Source organism: Sebastes umbrosus, chromosome 22 (genome assembly GCF_015220745.1).
Source record: "Sebastes umbrosus isolate fSebUmb1 chromosome 22, fSebUmb1.pri, whole genome shotgun sequence".
NCBI classification, from domain to species: Eukaryota; Metazoa; Chordata; class Actinopteri; order Perciformes; family Sebastidae; genus Sebastes; species Sebastes umbrosus.
Genome location: NC_051290.1, coordinates 3,193,499 through 3,214,359, shown reverse-complemented (window position 1 = coordinate 3,214,359; position 20,861 = coordinate 3,193,499). Strand labels below are relative to the sequence as shown.

Here is a 20,861-nt window from a genome sequence, read left to right as displayed (position 1 = left end):
TCTTAGTAAAAAATATCATTGTATAGTATGTCATAAAAATGTTGTATAAAAATTCATAATTAATGTCAGAATATAATATGTCATAAAAAAGTAAAAAGAAGTCATAGTATAATATGTTACAAAAATGTCTTAAATGTCATAGTATAGCATGTCCTAAAAAAGTACAAAAATATTGTTATAGTATGTCATAAAATAGTAAAAAAAGATGGATAGTATGTTGTAAAAAACTCAAAAAATATCACAGTATAGTGTGTAATTTTATGACAGAAAATATCATAGTATAGTTTGTTATGAAAATGACATTAAAATCAAAATCCCCATAAATGTTAATGTTGTTAACTGTTCTTCACAGAAGAGTCCTCGCTGGCTCAGGCCCTGCCCCCCGGCTTCCCCGCTCCGTTCCTATTCGCTGACGGCCTGTCGTCAGTGGAGACCCTGCTCACCAACATACAGGTAGGATCCATGTCGTCTGGAATAGATAGAGGATTCAATAGGTATCAATGTCTTTTTACTGTGAAGACTTACCAGACTACTTCTTCTTCTTCTTCTTCTTCTTCTTCTTTTTCTTCTTCTTCTTCTTCTTCTTTTTCTTCTTCTTCCTCCTCCTGTAATGGTCTTCTCTCAGGGCCTGCTGAAGGTGGCGGTGGAGAACGCCCGGGTTCAGGACAAACACATCCAGGCGGAGAAGCGAGAGCTGAAGATGGAGCTCTACAGAGAACGAGAGATGAGAGAGAGTCTTGAACGACAGCTCACCTCCGAACTACAGAGCAGAGGTTAACATTAACGCCATAAAACCACCATTTCACATGATTTTAAAGAATGATACAGGGACACATTTATAGTTTTACATTCAGAACATAGAGCACTAACAGAAATGGTTGGAACTTCAGAACATTTTTTAGTTTTCTTGAGTAGAAAGTTGTCTGCACCTTTCTGTGGGACAAATGCCAGAATCTATTTGCTTAATTTGAGTATATGATGAGGTAGAAGGAAGTTACCGCTTTTGTCGTTGTAGTCTGAGTAACATGACGTCATATCTGTTCCGTATCCGTCAACCAAAACAAACCGCAGCGAGCGATAAAGTAGAAAGCAGTGGAGAGTCCAAGTGGATACGACATGCACCCTCATATTTTAAATCCACATCCAGTAAAGGATGGAAACACTTTGGGTCTCACACATTGCAAAAGCAGAGCTAGACATCACGGCTAAAGCTGCATGCTAACTTGATAATTTAAAACATTTTTACTGTATAAATTTAGATATTTTCCCAAGTAAAAGTCCCTAGAAGTGTATGAATCAACTTTTTCCCCATGGTCTAGTGTTAAAAAAGTCGAATCAAGTCGCACTACTTATCGAATCAGCACCCAGGTATCATGATAGTATGGAATCGGTTGATCGGTGAATCGTCCCAGCTCTAGTGATCTGATCTTTTCCTCGTCTTCCTCCCTCAGCCTCCATCCAGAAGCGTCTGAAGAAGGAGAAGAAGGCCAAGAGGAAGCTGCAGGAGGCGCTGGAGTTTGAGTCGAAGAGGAGGGAGAGGGTGGAGGACGCCCTGAAGCACTCGTCCTCGTCCTCCCCGTCTCCTGAGCCGCTGCACGCCGCCAACAACAACAAGAACGGTACGACCATGACGCCGTGTTCTTCGTCTTTTACATCTGTTTTCTTAAAATCTGTTTGCTCGCTTTCTTAAATGTTTGTTGAGTATCTTTCTTACATCTTGTTTTTATTGTTTCAGTTTGGCTTCATTCGATTATATTTGAGCTCATTTACGTTTCTTGTCTTTCAGTTTTTCACTTTGCTTCTCACTAGTTTGAGAACATGTTTCTTTCTTAATGTTGATCTTATTTCTTCCTGTCTTTGATATAAATCTTTGGAAATGAGGACATCTTTTGGGAAGTGCAGACCTTTTTAAAATCAAGGACATATTTTGGAAAGCTAACGAACGTTTTCAAACGGTTGTTTCCAGAAGGTGTTATGATTTTTGGAGAGTGAGTGAGGATATTTTTGTAAACGAGGACAGTTGGAAAAGTAAAAACAGGTTTTGGAGGAGGGGGTCATGGTTCTGGATAGTTGTACTTCCTCTCGGCATCGGTTTCCAGCCGTGTGTTTACCTTCACCAACACTTGTTGTATACGAGCTGTTGTTGACTGAAGCTCTTTAAAAACAGGCTGCTGCTGTTTTTCTGTCTTTCTTCCATAAAATTGAGTGTAATCGCCAGCGGCAGTAAATGTGCTGTTGATCTCGTCCGTGTAGCTTTACTGCAAACTAATGCTGAAATAAACCAGGACAGTTGATGAATACTGTACCAGATACCTTAACTCTTTTACCTCGCTGGTTCCAGCTGCTCAGATGAGAAGATTTGATGCTTTTCTCTCCTCCTCTTTGTTGATTAGTCGACTAATCGGCTGTTTTGTTCTTAGTTGATAAGATTTCTTCAGTCTATTAGTCATTTTTTTTGCTTTTTTCATGCTGAGTGACTTATTTCCAAGAAACTTATGAGCACATCTCTGGTAAACACCAGATTTAAAGTGGTGCTTTTGTGTGATTCTTCACAGATCTGTCAATTAAATTAATTAAAAATCACGTGTTAGTCGATTAAGAATTTTTTTCTTTTCTTTGTTTTATATGATTGTTAAATGAATATATTTTCGTTTTGGACTGTTGGTCAGACGAAACAAGCAATTTGGAGACGTCACATTGGGTTAATTGTTTTTTGCATATTTTGATGTTTTATAGACTTAAAGGTCCCATATTGTGAAAAGTGAGATTTTCATGTCTTTTATATTATAAAGCAGGTTTAAGTGCTATATAAATACTGTTAAACTATCAAAACGCTCAACATACAGAGAAATACACACAGCCTGTATTCAGAAATTGTGCGTTTGAAACAAGCTGTCAGGATTTCTATCCATTTGTGATGTCACAAATATACAACATTTACGGTTTTAAACGTAAACATTCTAAATGCGTCCCAGTTTATTTACCTGTTGCAGTGTATGTAAATAACATCAGCTGACAGGAAGTAAACATGGATCCAAACTGTTGCCTAGCAACACATAACCATTGAAATGCGCTAAAACGGAGCGTTTCAGACAGAGGGTGAATACAGGTATATTCAGACAGACAGTATGAGGAAAATAAAGTTGTTTTTTTTAACATTACATCATGTAAACATGTTCTAATAGAAACACAAAATACAAGTATGAACCTGACAATGAGCACGATATGGGACCTTTAAACAATTCATTTTGAAAATAATGAGATTAGCGATAATTGTAAATAATCATTAGTTGCTGCTCTATAGAAATAAGAACATTTTAAAGCCACAGTTCAAGTGTTACTCAACATATTTTGGGAACAGTATCACTTCAATCTTTATAGGTGACTAATAACAATAATAACAAACAGACAAAACTTCTCAGTGAATTTGTTGTGAGGAAGCAGCCAATTTTATGTTTCTAATATCCCAAAAATGTGTTTTTACAGCTCAGTTGAAGTTCTTTGACAATTCACATCAAGAGACACAAACTAAATAACATCCAAAACTCTTTAATTCTCCAGACAAATGGACGTGTTCGTGGCTTCTTTGTAAATCCAGCTTGTTTTTGACCTGCACACAGTAACAAGGTGCTGTTTTTTTGTTTTTTTTTATTGGCCGACCTACTGAGACTCTGTCTTGTCTTTGTGTTTCATACCAGACGCTGCTGTAGCCGAGGATAAACCTGAACTTAATGGAAACCAGCAAGACAACGGCGCTGTACAAGGTACCTGAAAACACACACACACACACACACACACACACACACACACACACTATAAAAAAAATCATTAAACAGGCACACAGTCAGATACACTCTCATTCATGCAGAGTCATGCTGATACGCACACAAACATTAACAGATATGACACTGTACGCAAGTGTGTTCAAAGGCAGAGTTACATGTTTGTAGACACACACACTAACACACACACGTGGTAGGCATATGTGTGTGTGTGTGTGTGTGTGTATGTGTGTTGGGGCCCAGGCTAGATTAGTGGAGACATTAAGCAGACGCAGAGACACTGTGGCCTCCCTTTGATGTGTGCACCTTATCAGACACACATGTGAGTGTGTGGAAATATTTCATTGGGCTCATGTCAGTGTGTATAAGTGTGGATATTTGTGCTTTAAGTAGGTTGTGTATTTGTGCTGGTGACTAAGCCGGAAATGTAGACCTGGAGGCTGAGGTCATTTTTGGGAATTGATGAGTTGTTTTGGAAAGTAGAGACATGTTTTGCAAGTGAGAATATTGTTAGAAGGTAGATATATATTGGGAAATGGTGATATTTTGGACATTTTAGGGGGAAAAAAGGAGTTTCTGGGAAAATGAGAACATTGTTCTAGGGTGGGGATGATTTGAAAAATGAGTACATTTTGGATAGTGAGAGCAATTTAGTATAGTATGTCATAAAAATGTCAGTATAATACGCATAAAAAAAAGTCATAGTATAGTATGCCGTAAAACTCATGCTATAGTATGGCAGAAAAATTACAAAAAGTTATAGTGTGTTAGAAAGGAATAAGAAATAAACTAAGTAATACAAAAAAGAAAATATTTAATAAAATGTTTTAAAAAAAATCCTAGAATAGTATGTAAAAAAAATGTATTAAAAAAACATACTATATGAAAAAAAACTCATATAGTATGTAAGAAATTTTAATTGAAAAAAATCATACTAGAGTATTTTGAAATATCATATAAAAAAAAAAGTCATAGTATAGTATGTCGAAAAATGTTATGAAAAAAAAAGTCATATAGTATGTCGAAAAACTTCGTGAAAAAAAGTCAGTATGGTATGTTGAAAAATGTTTTGGAAAAAAAGTTATAGTATAGTATGTAGAAAAAGTATAATGCCTTGGAAAATTTCTGAATCTGCTTTATTGGACAAGTATGTCTACATATACAAGAAATTTGACACCGGTCCATCTAAAAAAAGCAAAAACAACAAAGCCAGAAACAAGTTAACATAAATAATTAACTATTATTTATAATAAAGTAGCTAAAATAAGAGAAATATAGATTACTGTATACAAAAAGTATACATACATACTGTATATATAAACAATACAACAATGAACAACATGCAATGTCTATATGTTGAAGTGTTTCTGTAAATTGTAAACAATAATACAGTATTGCAATGGTTCAAATATGCTGGAATAAATATTGAATGGTTAATGCAACAGGTCGCTTTATACACAGTACATGATGTGGGTGAATTTGTACAGTTAATGCATGTATACATGTCAGTATACAGTATATCCAGCGGTTTAGGTTTATAGTTGACAGTGATATGTACATATTACAAAAAAATATATTTTTAAACGATAAAATATACATGTCATTGATCTGACGTTAACGTTTCATCAGAGTGACGACGTGTGGGAAGAAACTGTCTGGTTGTTTTGACGTACTGTAGCGCCTACCAGAGGGGAGAAGTTGGAACATTGTGTCCAGGGTGTGATGATCTGCAATGATGTTTCCTGCTTGTTTCCTAACTGGAGATGAATGAGTCCTGGATGGAGGGCAGGTTGGTACCAGTGATTCTGCAGTCCTTATTGTCCTCTGTAGTCTGTTCCTGTCCTGTTTAGTGGCTGATCCAAACAACACAGTGACGGATGGGCAGAGAAAAGACTGGATTGTTGCAGTGTAGAACTGGATCAGCAGCTCCTGAGGCACGTTGAATGTCCTCAGTTGGGGCAGGTAGTACATCCTCTGCTGGGCCTTTTTCTGGGTGATGATGGATCCTAGAAACCTGGAGGCATCTAGAGCAATTCAGACTGACACAAAAAAAAAAGTCATAGTAAAAGTATGTCGAAAAAAGTAAAAAAAAAAAAAAAAGTCATACTAGTATGTTGAAAAAAGTAAAAAAAAAAAATATATATATAGTATAGTATAGTATGTCGAAAAAAGTAAAAAAAAAAAAAAAAGTCATAGTAGTATGTCGAAAAAAAAGTCATAGTAAAGTATGTCGAAAAAAGTAAAAAAAAAAAAAAAAAGTCATAGTAGTATGTCGAAAAAAAAGTCATAGTAAAGTATGTAGAAAAAAGTAAAAAAAAAAAAAAAAAAAATCATAGTAGTATGTCGAAAAAAAAGTCATAGTACAGTATGTTGAAAAAAGTCTAAAAAAATTCATAGCATCGTATGTCGAAAAAAGTAAAAAAAAAAAGTCATAGTAGTATGTCGAAAAAAATGTCATAGTAAAGTATGTCGAAAAAAGTAAAAAAAAAAAAAAAAAAAAAGTCATAGTAGTATGTCGAAAAAAAAGTCATAGTATGTTGAAAAAAGTCTAAAAAAATTCATAGCATCGTATGTCGAAAAAAGTAAAAAAAAAAGTCACAGTAGTATGTCGTAAAAAAAAGTCATAGTAGTATGTCGAAAAAAAGTCAGTAAAATATGTCGAAAAAAGTAAAAAAAAGTCATAGTAGTATGTCGTAAAAAAAAGTCATAGTAAAGTATGTCGAAAAAAGTAAAAAAAAAAAAAAAAGTCATAGTAGTATGTCGAAAAAAAAGTCATAGTAAAGTATGTCGAAAAAAGTCATAGTAAAATATGTTGAAAAAAGTAAAAAAAAGTCATAGTAAAGTATGTCGAAAAAAGTAAAAAAAAAGTCATAGTAATATCTCGAAAAAAAAGTACGTCGAAAAAATTTCAAAAAAAGTCATAGCACAGTATGTCGGAAAAAACATAATACATTCCACAAAGGAATTAAAGGAAGTACTCACAGCTTGAGAAACTTGAAGCAGATTGAGGACCGTGGTGAGAAAAGCTCCAGGTATAGTATAGTATGTCGAAAAAAGTAAAAAAAAAAAAAAAAAGTCGTAGTAGTATGTCGAAAAAAAAGTCATAGTACAGTATGTCGAAAAAAGTAAAAAAAAAAAGTCATAGTAGTATGTCGAAAAAAATGTCATAGTAAAGTATGTCGAAAAAAGTAAAAAAAAAAAAAAAAAGTCATAGTAGTATGTCGAAAAAAAAGTCATAGTAGTATGTCGAAAAAAGTAAAAAAAAAAAAGTCATAGTAGTATGTCGAAAAAAAAGTCACAGTAAAGTATGTCGAAAAAAGTAAAAAAAAAAGTCACAGTAGTATGTCGTAAAAAAAAGTCATAGTAGTATGTCGAAAAAAAAGTCAGTATAGTATGTCGAAAAAAGTAAAAAAAAAGTCATAGTAGTATCTCGAAAAAAAAGTCATAGTAAAGTATGTCGAAAAAAGTCATAGTAAAATATGTCGAAAAAAGTTAAAAAAAAAAGTCATAGTAGTATGTCGTAAAAAAAAGTCATAGTAAAGTATGTCGAAAAAAGTAAAAAAAAAAAAAAAAAAAGTCATAGTAGTATGTCGAAAAAAGTAAAAAAAAAAAAATATATATATAGTATAGTATGTCGAAAAAAGTAAAAAAAAAAAAAAAGTCATAGTAGTATGTCGAAAAAAAAGTCATAGTAAAGTATGTCGAAAAAAGTAAAAAAAAAAAAAAGTCATAGTAGTATGTCGAAAAAAAAGTCAGTATAGTATGTCGAAAAAAGTAAAAAAAAAGTCATAGTAGTATGTCGAAAAAAAAGTCATAGTAAAGTATGTCGAAAAAAGCCATAGTAAAATATGTCGAAAAAAGTAAAAAAAAGTCATAGTAAAGTATGTTGAAAAAAGTTAAAAAAAAAGTCATAGTAGTATGTCGAAAAAAAAGTCATAGTAAAGTATGTCGAAAAAAGTAAAAAAAAAAAAAAAAAGTCATAGTAGTATGTCGAAAAAAAAGTCATAGTAAAGTATGTCGAAAAAAGTAAAAAAAAAAAAAAAAGTCATAGTAGTATGTCGAAAAAAAAGTCATAGTAAAGTATGTCGAAAAAAGTAAAAAAAAAAAAAAAAAAAGTCATAGTAGTATGTCGAAAAAAAAGTCATAGTAAAGTATGTCGAAAAAAGTAAAAAAAAAAAAAAAGTCATAGTAGTATGTCGAAAAAAAAGTCATAGTACAGTATGTTGAAAAAAGTCTAAAAAAATTCATAGCATCGTATGTCGAAAAAAGTAAAAAAAAAAAGTCATAGTAGTATGTCGAAAAAAAAGTCACAGTATAGTATGTCGAAAAAAGTAAAAAAAAAAGTCACAGTAGTATGTCGTAAAAAAAAGTCATAGTAGTATGTCGAAAAAAAAGTCAGTATAGTATGTCGAAAAAAGTAAAAAAAAGTCATAGTAGTATGTCGTAAAAAAAAGTCATAGTAGTATGTCGAAAAAAAAGTCAGTATAGTATGTCGAAAAAAGTAAAAAAAAGTCATAGTAGTATGTCGTAAAAAAAAGTCATAGTAGTATGTCGAAAAAAAAGTCATAGTAAAGTATGTCGAAAAAAGTAAAAAAAAAAAAAAAAGTCATAGTAGTATGTCGAAAAAAAAGTCATAGTAAAGTATGTCGAAAAAATTAAAAAAAAAAAAAAAAGTCATAGTAGTATGTCGAAAAAAAAGTCATAGTAAAGTATGTCGAAAAAAGTAAAAAAAAAAAAAAAAAAGTCATAGTAGTATGTCGAAAAAAAAGTCATAGTAAAGTATGTCGAAAAAAGTAAAAAAAAAAAAAAAGTCATAGTAGTATGTCGAAAAAAAAGTCATAGTACAGTATGTTGAAAAAAGTCTAAAAAATTCATAGCATCGTATGTCGAAAAAAGTAAAAAAAAAAGTCATAGTAGTATGTCGAAAAAAAGGTCACAGTATAGTATGTCGAAAAAAGTAAAAAAAAAAGTCAGTAGTATGTCGTAAAAAAAAGTCATAGTAGTATGTCGAAAAAAAAGTCAGTATAGTATGTCGAAAAAAGTAAAAAAAAGTCATAGTAGTATGTCGTAAAAAAAAGTCATAGTAGTATGTCGAAAAAAAAGTCAGTATAGTATGTCGAAAAAAGTAAAAAAAAGTCATAGTAGTATGTCGTAAAAAAAAGTCATAGTAGTATGTCGAAAAAAAAGTCATAGTAAAGTATGTCGAAAAAAGTAAAAAAAAAAAAAAAAGTCATAGTAGTATGTCGAAAAAAAAGTCATAGTAAAGTATGTCGAAAAAAGTAAAAAAAAAAAAAAAAGTCATAGTAGTATGTCGAAAAAAAAGTCATAGTAAAGTATGTCGAAAAAAGTAAAAAAAAAAAAAAAAAAGTCATAGTAGTATGTCGAAAAAAAAGTCATAGTAAAGTATGTCGAAAAAAGTAAAAAAAAAAAAAAAGTCATAGTAGTATGTCGAAAAAAAAGTCATAGTACAGTATGTTGAAAAAAGTCTAAAAAAATTCATAGCATCGTATGTCGAAAAAAGTAAAAAAAAAAGTCATAATAGTATGTCGAAAAAAAAGTCACAGTATAGTATGTCGAAAAAAGTAAAAAAAAAAGTCACAGTAGTATGTCGTAAAAAAAAGTCATAGTAGTATGTCGAAAAAAAAGTCAGTATAGTATGTCGAAAAAAGTAAAAAAAAGTCATAGTAGTATGTCGTAAAAAAAAGTCATAGTAGTATCTCGAAAAAAAAGTCACAGTATAGTATGTCGAAAAAAGTAAAAAAAAAAGTCACAGTAGTATGTCGTAAAAAAAAGTCATAGTAGTATGTCGAAAAAAAAGTCAGTATAGTATGTCGAAAAAAGTAAAAAAAAAGTCATAGTAGTATGTCGAAAAAAAAGTCAGTATAGTATGTCGAAAAAAGTAAAAAAAAGTCATAGTAAAGTATGTTGAAAAAAGTAAAAAAAAAAGTCATAGTAAAGTATGTCGAAAAAAGTAAAAAAAAAAAAAAAAAAAGTCATAGTAGTATGTCGAAAAAAGTAAAAAAAAAAAAATATATATATATATATAGTATAGTATGTCGAAAAAAGTAAAAAAAAGTCATAGTAAAGTATGTCGAAAAAAAAGTAAGTCGAAAAAATTTCAAAAAAAGTCATAGCACAGTATGTCGGAAAAAACATAATACATTCCACAAAGGAATTAAAGGAAGTACTCACAGCTTGAGAAACTTGAAGCAGATTGAGGACCGTGGTGAGAAAAGCTCCAGGAACATCTTGGAAAATGGTAAACAAAATACAAAATATTAAATGTCATATTATCATTAATTGTCTTAAAAAAAATATTCCTTTTGTGAATGTAGTCTGGTGACTTTGAAGAGAGTGATATAATAGCTTGAGTGTAAGTTTACGCTATATTTAAAATATTTTCGCCGCTTTACCTCGCAATCAGACAGCCTTCTCTGACGGGGAACTGAAGCCGTTATATCGCTCTCTTCAAAGCCACCAGACTAAATTCACAAAAACAGTCATTTTACCTCGCAGATCACAGGAGTTGCTGGTCTACCGCTGCATCGATCTGTTAGTTTGTTTGTGTTAGTGTGACTTTCAGATCTGAACTAGCGTGGCGTAGTAGTATAGAATGTCCTAAAAAGTCATAATATGCCATAAAAAGAGTCATCCCCAAAAATGTCCTCACTTTCCTAAAATGATGTTCCCGCTTACAAAAATATCCTCACTCACTTCCAAAAAGCTGTAATACTTTCCAAAACGTCCCAACATTCCTAAAATATACTAAATTTCCAAAAATTTCCAACATTTTCTAAAAATGTCCTCACCTTTGTATAAGTCTTTTTTGAAAATGAGGACACTGTGGAAAGAAAGGACAGTTTCGGATATTTTTGTAAGCAAGGACAGTTTAAAAAGTGACATTTATTCATGATTTTTTTTTTTATTATTTTGTGAATGTGACAATGTCCGGTCTTCACTTTCGTCACGAGATTGTTGGACGGGTTAAGCCTCTTGTTAAATGAGGTTAAAGTTCTGGATTCGAGGAACGCATTATGCCAATGAGGGTCCTCACAAGTACAGTACTGACGCGTGTGTGTTAGTATGCATGTGTCGTCCTCTTTCCACCAGCTGTGCTCAGTCCTCCCTGACATTGAAAACCTTCACTTGAAACTGAGTGTGTATAAATGAATATCCACACACACACACACACACACACACACTTAACCTGTGTGTGTGTGTGTGTGTGTGCACTCTGTACCTGTAGGTGTGTATTTCAGTGTGTGTGTTTGATCCACACTCTGGTGAGACAGGGAACTCTAATTAGCTCTCTCTCCTCTTTAGACCCCTTTTAGATCCCCTCTCTTCTGCAAGCCAAGCACTCCGACAAACACACACACACACACACACACACACACACACACACACCTGATTTCATTAATGTTGATTGGCCCAGTAGGACCCCTTTGCTGCCTTGCTCACACACAACACACACACACATTAACAAACACACACTCATCTCTGCTGCCATAAAAGCATTTTGCACCTACGGTGGTTTACTCACACACACACAGACACACACACAGATACACACTCACACACACACAGACACACACACACACACACACACACGCACACACCTCTCCCCTGCCTCTCTCACCTTCCACACTCTTAATTAACGAGTGAGGAGAAAACTGCTGAATACAAAGAAAGACATCGCATTACAATCAGAAAGAGAGGGAGAGAGAGAGGAGAAACGAGGAGCAGGGGAGGAGGACGAGGAGGAGGAGGAGGGTGAGAGACGTGGAGAGAGGAAGGGGAGGAAAAAAGAGAGAGAGAGAGAGTTAAAAAGAAAAGATCGGTTTCTCTCGGCTGTTTAAAGACTAATTGGCCGGTGAAAATATTAGAAGAGATGGAGGAAGAAAGTGAGGAAGAAGAGAGGGCAAAGGAGATGAGTGAGGAAGAGTAGGACCGATTGAACGAGGGGGAGGAAGAGAGAAAGGATAAAGAGAAGCAGGAGAAATGGATGAAAGTGGTGGTGAGAATATGGAAAAGAGGGGAAGAAAATGGGGTGAGGAAACTAAAAAGAGGAAGAGGAAAGAAAAGGATGAGGACGACGAGAAAGAGAAGTAAGATATGGCAGGAACATGAGAGAGAGAGGGAGGAAGAACAGGTGGAAAAGAAGGGATGAAAGATGGAGAGTGAACAGAAAAGGGAGGGAGAGAAAGGGATGTGGCCAAAAGAAAAAATGAAGAGGAACAGGAGAAGAAAGCAATTGATGAAAGGGGAGGAATGAAAGGATAAAAAAATCAGGAGAGGAAGAGGGAGCAGAGGAAAAGGATGGACGAACGTAGGAGAGAAGGAATAACAGGTGGAAGACAGGAACGATGAAGAGGAGGTAGAGAACAAGGGAATAAAAGGGGAGACAAAAAGGTAATGAGGGAGTGGGAGAAGGGAGGAAGAGGTGAGGAAAAGTAAAGTGAAATGGAAGTTGCGGAAGGGAAAGAAGAACAGGTGGAGAGGGAAGATGGAAAGGAAGGGAGGAGACTGAAAGAAGAAAGGGAAGTGGAGAAATGGAGGAGAAGAACTGTCGGGGGGTAGAGGAGAGAAAAGAGTGATGGGGTGAGGAGGAAAGAAAGAGGACAAATGAGAGTAAAGGTTAGGGAAGTAGGGAAGGAAGAACAGGTGGAGGAGGAGGAGAAAGTGGGAATGAGGAGAGCACAACACGGGAGGAAGAGAAGAACGGTGATGAAGAAAGGAAAAGGAAGACGAAGAGAAAAAAGTGTGGAAGAAGAAAAAAGGAAGATGAACAGAACTTAGAAAGGATGAAGAGAAGGAGAAGAAAGAAATGGATGAAAGGGAAGGAATGAAAGGATAAAAAAATGAGGAGAGGAAGAGGAAATAAAAATGAGAGAAGGAATAACAGGCGGATGACAGGAACGATGAAGAGGAGGTAGAGAAGAAGGGAATAAAATGGGGTAAGAGGGATGAAAATGAGAGGAAAAGTAAAATGAGATGGAAGTTGTGAAAGGGGAAAGGAAGAACAGGTGGAGGACAGGAAAGAGAGGAGGTGGAGACGGAGAGGAGGGAGGTGAGAAGAAAGGGAAGTGGAGAAATGGAGGAGAAGAACTGTGGAGGGTAGAGGAGAGAAAAGAGGGATGGGATGAAGAGAAGAAAGAGAGAGGACAAATGATAGAAAAGGAAAGGATGTAAGTAGGGAAGGAAGAACAGGTGGAGGAGAGGAACCGTGGAGGATCAGAGAGGAGGAGGAGGAGTAGGAGGAGAAAAAGGGAATGAGGAGACCACACCATGGGAGGAAAAGAAATGAGAGGAGGGAAAAACCAGAAGAAGAGAAGAACGGTGATGAAGAGAGTAAAGGATGAGGAGTGGGAAGAAAAGAAGTAGATGAAGAGAAAGATGATGTAAATATGGAAAGGAGGATGAGAAAACTAAAAAGAGGAAGAGGAAAGAAATGGATGAGGACGGGGAAAGAGAAAGAAATGAGAGATGGAGGAAGAACAGGTGTAAAAGAAGGGATGAAAGATGGAGAGTGGACAGAAAAAGGAGGGAGAGAAAGGGATGTGGTCAAAAGAAAAAATGAAGAGGAACAAGAGAACAAATGAAAAGCAGAGAAGAAGATGAGAGGGGGATGAGTAGAAATAAAAAGGAAGGAGAGAGAGAGAGGAAAAGGAAAACATGGTGTGGAAAAAGGGGAGGAAAGGAAAAGGAGGACAGGAGAACGAGGGAGGAGGAGGAGGAGGAGGAGGAGGAGGAGGAAGAGGAGGAAGAGGAGGAAGAGGAAGAGGAAGAGGAGGAGGAGTGTAGTTGAAAAATGTGACCTTGTTCCGAGACCTGGTGACATTTCCTCCACCCAGCTGATAGACTCTTAACAAGGCAGGTCAACGCCATTTTTAACCACGACAGCCAGCGCACGCACACGCGCACACGCACGCACACACACACACACACACACACACACACACACACACACACACACACACACTAACGCTGGAGGTGTGTTTTCTAGTGACGGATGGAGGTGAGGGTTGGAGGGAAACGGGGTTGCCAGGTCACAAAATAGCGACAAAAGAAAAGGTGAAAGAGGAGAAGAAAACAGGAAAGATGAGCAGAAAGAATAATTATTAAAATAAAAAAATAATAAAGATAATAAAATATAAAAAATTATAAAAAAAAATGTTAAAAAAAATGTCCATACAACATACATACAATATTTGATATACTGGAACAAGTCCTCTAAATAAATGTTTGATTTTTAAACGTGGTGTTGATGGGACGTTATTATCACACAATGCAATGCACAAAGGAAGTAAAGGAGTTACTCACAGCTGGAGAAACTTTAAACAGATTTGAGGAGCGCCGTGACAAAAAGCTCCAGAAACATCTTCGGAAACCTGGAAAACAAAATATTAAATGTTTAGAAATGTCATATTATCATTAATCATCTTTCACTGAAATCTTATCGGGATAGGATCTTTTTTTTGGTGTCATGTTGCAAAATATAATTAAAGACATTTTTTTTTTTTACCTTTATTTATTCAGGGGGAGGTGGGCATAAAGCAGCATATTTGTCCACTCCCATGTTGATAAGAGTATTAAATACTTGACTAATCTCTCTTTAAGGTACATTTTGAACAGATTAAAAAATGTGTGATTAATTTGCTATTAATTGTGATTAACTACGGACAATCATTTGAATTGCAATTAAATGTTTTAATCAATTGAAAGCCCTAGTATTTTTACTTGAGCTGAAACAATTAGTTCATAAATTGTTGATTGATCAATCAACAGACATTCATTTGCAACAATTTTGATATTCTATTCATTACTTCAGGCTTCTCAGACGTGAAAATTTGCAGTTTTATAAATGAATAACTTTTGGTTTTGGACTGTTGGTCGAGCAGAATAAGACTTAAATATCTGTAAACTGGGAAATGTGATCAACATTTTATGGCATTTTACACACCAAACAATTAATAAAAAAGTATGTTAGTAAGTATTAGTTGCAGCTGTAATAGTCAGTGAGAAAGGTAGTGAACATTCGACCACGATGACTTGAAATTGTGAAGTTACAGATTTAAGTTTTAAGGACGGCAGTGGGGGGGGATCAAAGCTGCGACTTTTTTTAAAGTTGCAGGAGAGTTTTTAAAACAGCGGGCCAAACCTGCTGCCTAAAGGAGAAAAAGAAAGGACAGGAGAGGACAGAGAGAAGAATGGGTCGGGATAAAAATAATATGAGAGTAACAGATAGAGGACAGGAGGGAGCAGAGGGGAGGTGAGGAGGAGGAGGAGGACGAGGAGGGGATGCATGTAGAATAGAGGGATGAAAGAGGAGGAGAGGAGGGGGTCTGAGTGATAAAAATAGGGAAGGGCAGGAGATGAGAGGGATGAAAAGGAGGGAAGGCAGGGAATACGAAGGAGGAAACGAGGGCCGAGCGCAGGATGAAAGAGAAATTTAAGAAGTTTTTTTTTTTATTTCAACGCACCTTGAACCTGTTTCATATCTTAAAAAAACACGACGAATAGAGGACACAAGTAGAGGGTTAGATGTGACAAAGAGCAGAGGAAGATGAGTTAAAAAGTAGCGGAGGGCAAGAGGATGGAAAGAGGAGGAAGAGGAGGGAGGGCAGGTTTATGGTTGCTGTTATGCAGAAATGTAAACACTTTGCAACGTTCGCAGAAAACAATGACACCGCAGGGAGAGGAAGGTGTGTGCACGCGAGTGTGTTTCTGTTATATATGTGTGTGTGTGCACGTGCTCCTGTGTGGGTGGGTGCAGCAACAGCACTACGGGGAGCGGAAGGAGAACGACGGAGGTGAAATGAGAGAGAGAGAGAAAAAGAGAGAGAGCCGACCCTGGCAAAAGTGGAGATATGAGATATGAGATGAGAACGGATGCTGCATAAAGGGAGGACGAGACGCAACACTGTGAGCTAAAACAACGACGTCCTGCTTTAATGATCAGGATCAAAGTGTGAAGTTCCTGAACAAACAGAGCACTGAAAACTCTACACTTTAATACACTTAAAGCAGTTGCACCAGCCGGGTCTGTGGGTCGGTAGCAACAAGAGGTAACTTCTTACAGTGGGGATGACGGCACAGTACAAACGGTAGTTTGAGGCGTCTAGTTTGAGGCGTCTAGTTTCACGGCGCTGTGTGCAGGAGAAAAGACTCATAAAGAGCTAAATAGGCAGTGTTCATTTCGTAAACTAAAACTTAGGGATGCACCGATGTCACTTTTTTCATACAAAGTATGAATACAAGTACTTACATTTGGGTACTTTCCGATACCGAGTACCGATACGAGTACTTCTCTGTGCCAAAAGACCCTCGTTAACAGCCAGCTGGAGGGTGTGAGCGACACACGGCAGGCTGGGGAGTCCCGCATACGAGACGGTGCGCCGCGACCGGCTCTAAGTCGGCTTGGAAAGGCTCGGGGCCGCAGCTTTACAGCGCTCCCCGTCCGGACCTCGCTGCACCGTTGACAAAGGGCTCACTGCGCCCTCTCTCCCCGCCGGGGACGGCCCCCTGCTCCCGGTGCGACTGTCGACTGACTGCGTCGTTCTGCCAGATCGGGGCTCGGCCCACGTAAAAGGCACCTCGGGTCTGCGGCAATGTCTGCAACCCGCCAACCCGTCTTGAAACACGGACCAAAGAGTCTAACGCACGCGCAAGTCAGAGGGTGAAAGCAAAACCCCGTGACGCAATGAAAGTAAGGGCCGGTGCCCGCCGGCTGAGGTGTTTTAGATTCTTGAAGACGTTTCACTTCAAGCTTCTTCAGTTCGTATTAGATTAATCGATAAAGAAAATAATTAGCGCTTGTTAGCCACAATCACTCAAAGAGGATGTCCGTTTTATTACTTTGTTTATTAACCAAATTCTTTTTCTGTGTTTGTTTGCAGACTCCCGGTCGTATCTGAAGACCCCCATGATGTTCTAGAAACTCCGCCTCCAGAAGCCCCGCCCCCTTCCCCATCAATCCTGCACAGAAGAACTCCACCAGCTCGCTTCCACGGCAACCTGGATTCACCACGGCAACCACCTTCCCCCGGCGGGATACAAATCTTTGCAAACTTTTTTTGATGTTGCTATGAAACAATGAGACTACTAAAGGAGGGCGCTCACCCCTGATTTGGACTCACTGGGGGGGTGGCGCCTCTCTCTTGCTCGCTCTACTTCCTTCTTCTTCTTCTTCTTCTTCTTCTTTTTAGACACTCCATTCATTCCTCTTTTTCTCTCCCTGCACCGGGACATCCCTCGTTTGTTTTGAAAAACTGAAAAAATAAAAATCCGAGCAAATGCAAGGAAGAAAAACGGACATCGACTTGGTTCGGATTAATCTGATTGGAAGACTTTTTTTAAAACGGTCCAATCACACGAAGCGTCCGACGACGAGACAAGAACGGGTTCATGAAAAGACTAAGAAATGGGAAAAGTAATAACTCTGGATTTGACGTAACATCAGTCATCGGCCGGCTGTCAACACCCCCTCTGATTGGACGGTAATCAGCTAATCTGAGGAGCTCAGGACGGGAGGAAAAAAGAAGTGTAAAAAAAAAATATTAGGAAAAAAGACGGAGGAAAACAAGTTGGGAGGCTATTTCTGTCTTTCATTCATTTTTGTTTTCCGTACAGGGACTGAAAAGAATGCATGGGAAAACTTTCCTTATGTTGTCATTTGGCTTATTTTATCCTCCGTACCTCCAACTCTCTCTTCGCTTCATTCCTCCTTATATCTCTCGCTTCTTCTATATCTCTTTTTCTTTCTCTCTTTACTCTGAAAATGTTGGATGCAGCTTTTCAATGTATGAAGTATTTTCTATCACCCTTAATAACCTGTGAAATTCTCAAATGATGCAAAAGTTTAAAAAAAAAAAAACGAACCCTTTTTTTATTACGATGGAGTGATTTTTAGACACGATATTATATCCTTAAAAAAAAAAAAAAAAAAGGTACGTTGAATTCTCTTCCTCTTCGACTTTTCACCTTTTGACCCCCGTGACCAGGAAGTAGTAGTTGAGTTTCTGGTGTTTGTCAAATTAAAAAGACGAGGAGCGCTTGATTCGTCTGTTTTTAAAATGCAAACTTTATCACGACTTTCCATAAAAACTCTTTTTTTTCCCCCGTTGAAGTGACGAAGAGTACTTCAGGTGTTGAAATCAAGCGCTCCTCAGCGACGTCAAACACGATAAACTGTTTATTCCCCCTGATTTTCTGACCTACTAAGAGTGCAGACTGTTGTGTTGCAGTTTCGTTTATTCCACTGCGTGTTTTATTTGTTTGTTTATTTGTTGATTACTATTTGAAATGTGTACGGGAGGGTTGAGGGGGGCGGGTGGCGGTCGGGGCGGGTGGGGATTGGGGTTAAAGGGATATTCCGTGTAGATAGAAACAAACATTCAGCTGTTTTTTCTTGTTTTATTTTTATTATTATTTTGTTTTCTCCTGATGATCTCTCAGTCTGTCACTGTTTCTGGGTTTGAGCTGACTGCAAATATACAGTATTATAATGACTGCTGTCTTGTGGTGTTTTACACTTACACACACACATGCCATAATAACTACAATGGCCCTAATACGCCGTCATAGATAAACAACTACAGTGACCAGCTATTTTAGCAGCCGTTTAGACTGTTGTCAGGCTATTAAATAGGCATTATCAGTCGCTATAAACCCCATAGATGTGGGTCAATATTAGCCTACTACACCCACTAGTAGGTTTTATCACCTATTCACATGGTAGAACACCGAAGGAATAAAAGAACAAAACAGCGACCTCTAGCGACAAATCACAGGGTTTTCACCCAGGATATCGGAGTTCGCATCCTGTGTGAAACCAACAATGTGCAGTTGTCTTTATGTTCGTAGTTATTTTAACCGAAAACACAATGTTTTTTCCTAAACTTAACAAAGTGTGTTTTTTGTTGCCTAAACCTAAATAAGTTTTGGTTTTGTTGCCTAAACCTAAAGAACTTGTACTTAATTCCCTAAACCTAAAGAAGTTGAAGTTTGTTGCCTAAACCGAAATAAGTTGTACTTTTGTTGTAGTTTTGTTGCACAAACCTAAAGAAGTTGTAGTTGTATTGCCTAAACCTAAATAAGTTGTAGTTTTATTGCCTAAACCTAAAGAAGTTGTGGCTTTGTTGCCTAAACCTAAAGAAGCCTTTTTGTTTGTGTTCAAAACGTGACGTTTCGTTCAGTTTTACATCTTAGAACGTGTTATTTTTAGGTTTCACTTTCACGACATAGTAGGTGTAGTAGGCCCCTATTGACCCACATCTATGGTACTTATAGTGACTAATGACACCTATTTAATGGCCTGATAACAGTGGAATCGGGTTGTTTTAGGAAATTACTGAGCCTTTTTTAGATTAGATGAATAATACGTACAGTTGCCAAACTCGCAGAAATTAAGTTAAGCCATATGTAAAATAAATGAGCTGATATCATTCTCCTTCCATGATGTAAAATGATCTGTCTGGGATTTGAATACACTCACACACACTGTGGTATTTTAGAAGATATTCACACACACACTACAAATAGAGAACGGCTCTCTGGTATTCTGGTAATGTATTTCGTGGACACACAGCAGCAGCAGTCTGGAGTAAACACACACACACCGCCGTCTATGTTCCATTTAGACTGTATATTTACTCTGCATTACGAGGTTAATGAGGTGAAGCCTCTCACTCTCTCTCTCTCTAATGGATCTCTATCTCTCTCGCCCTCATCTTCCTCATCTGTCTCTAATCCTCTCTCACCTCTGTCACTCTTCTCTTGTTTTCCTTTTCTCTCTTTCACGATCACTCCTAATGTCACTCTTTTGATCTTTGCTTTCTATTTTTCTATCCTCCGTTTCACCTCCTCTGTGTCTTTCTTTCTCTCTCTCTCTCTCTCTCTCCCTCCATCTCTCTCCGTTTACCAAATAGCTGATGTCACTTTTTCCATTTCCCCCTAATGGAGGCAGAAACACAGAGCGATGGACGGAGAGGAAAAATAGCCAGAGATGAAGAAGGATGGATAGAAAGTGAAGAAGGCAACGAGGAAGGATGAAAAGGTGACAGCGTAGGGGGGAGGGGGGGAGAGATTGAAGGATCCGAGAGGCGACGTGGGAGAAAATGAAGGAAAAGGTGGAGAGGAAAGAGGGAGAAGAGATGATGGACAGAGAGGGGAGAGGAAGAGGTGATGAAATGATGTTTAAAGATAGAGAGAGAGAGAGCAGAGGATGATGGGTAATGAAAAGATAAAAAGTGAAAAACATGTCTGGGACAAACAGTGACCCTTCATAAAAAGGTTTGTTATTGATTTTCTTTTAAAGGGGAAGTCCGCCTGAAAACACTTCTACTGGTTGATCTAACGACTCACTTCTTCTTCTGTTTCCTCCAAACAAACTGAGAACATTAAATGCATCACGACGGGTTTTTACAGAGGGGGAGAAATGCTGCAAAACAGAAAATATGCTATATATGTATATATATATATTCTCATTCAACTCTTAAAGATTGTAAAATAGCTTGCATGTAAATATGCAGACAGAGCAAAAAAGTAGTGCTACATGAGGCTTGAGATTGAGCATGTTGGTGCATATGGTGGACCAAACGGGCCAAAAATAATAATAAATAAAATAAATAAAATAAATAAATAAAATAAATTAAATAAATTAAATTAAATAAATTAAATTAAATAAAATAAATAAAATAAATAAAATAAATAAAATAAATAAAATAAATAAAATAAATAAAATAATGCAAAGCAATAAATAAATAAGTGCATAAATACATAAATAAACAATATAAAATAGATACGAAAAAAATTAATAAATAAAAATAAATGCAAAAATAAATGAGTAAAAATAGTAATAAATAAATAAGGTGTGAAATGCAATATACATACATTTGCATAAAGCAGCATATTCGCCCACTCCCATGTTGATAAGAGTATTAAATTCTTGACAAATCTCCCTTTAAGGTACATATTGAACAGATAAAAAATGTGCGATTTATTTGCTATTAATCGCGATAAATTATGGACAATCAATTGACAACCCTAAAAAAAAAAAAAAAAACTAGAAACATGTAA

The 20,861-nt window shown here is 36.5% G+C and overlaps 1 protein-coding gene across 4 annotated transcripts in view; it reads left to right on the top strand.

Annotated features, from left to right (window-relative positions):
* Window positions 1-18,292, top strand: part of dachb (dachshund b) — a 109,107-nt gene extending 90,815 nt beyond the window's left edge. For 2 of the 4 annotated variants that reach the window (XM_037758094.1, XM_037758096.1), the window contains exons 8-12: window positions 356-453; window positions 626-773; window positions 1,452-1,619; window positions 3,699-3,764; window positions 16,682-18,292. In XM_037758094.1, coding sequence (XP_037614022.1) covers window positions 356-453; window positions 626-773; window positions 1,452-1,619; window positions 3,699-3,764; window positions 16,682-16,719 — 518 coding nt within the window. In that variant the 3' untranslated portion in view covers window positions 16,720-18,292. Of the gene's footprint in view, window positions 1-352; window positions 454-625; window positions 774-1,451; window positions 1,620-3,698; window positions 3,765-16,681 lie in introns of all 4 variants that reach the window. The other 2 variants (XM_037758092.1, XM_037758095.1) reach the window with 1 other exon arrangement.
* The last annotated feature ends 2,569 nt before the right edge of the window (window positions 18,293-20,861 follow it).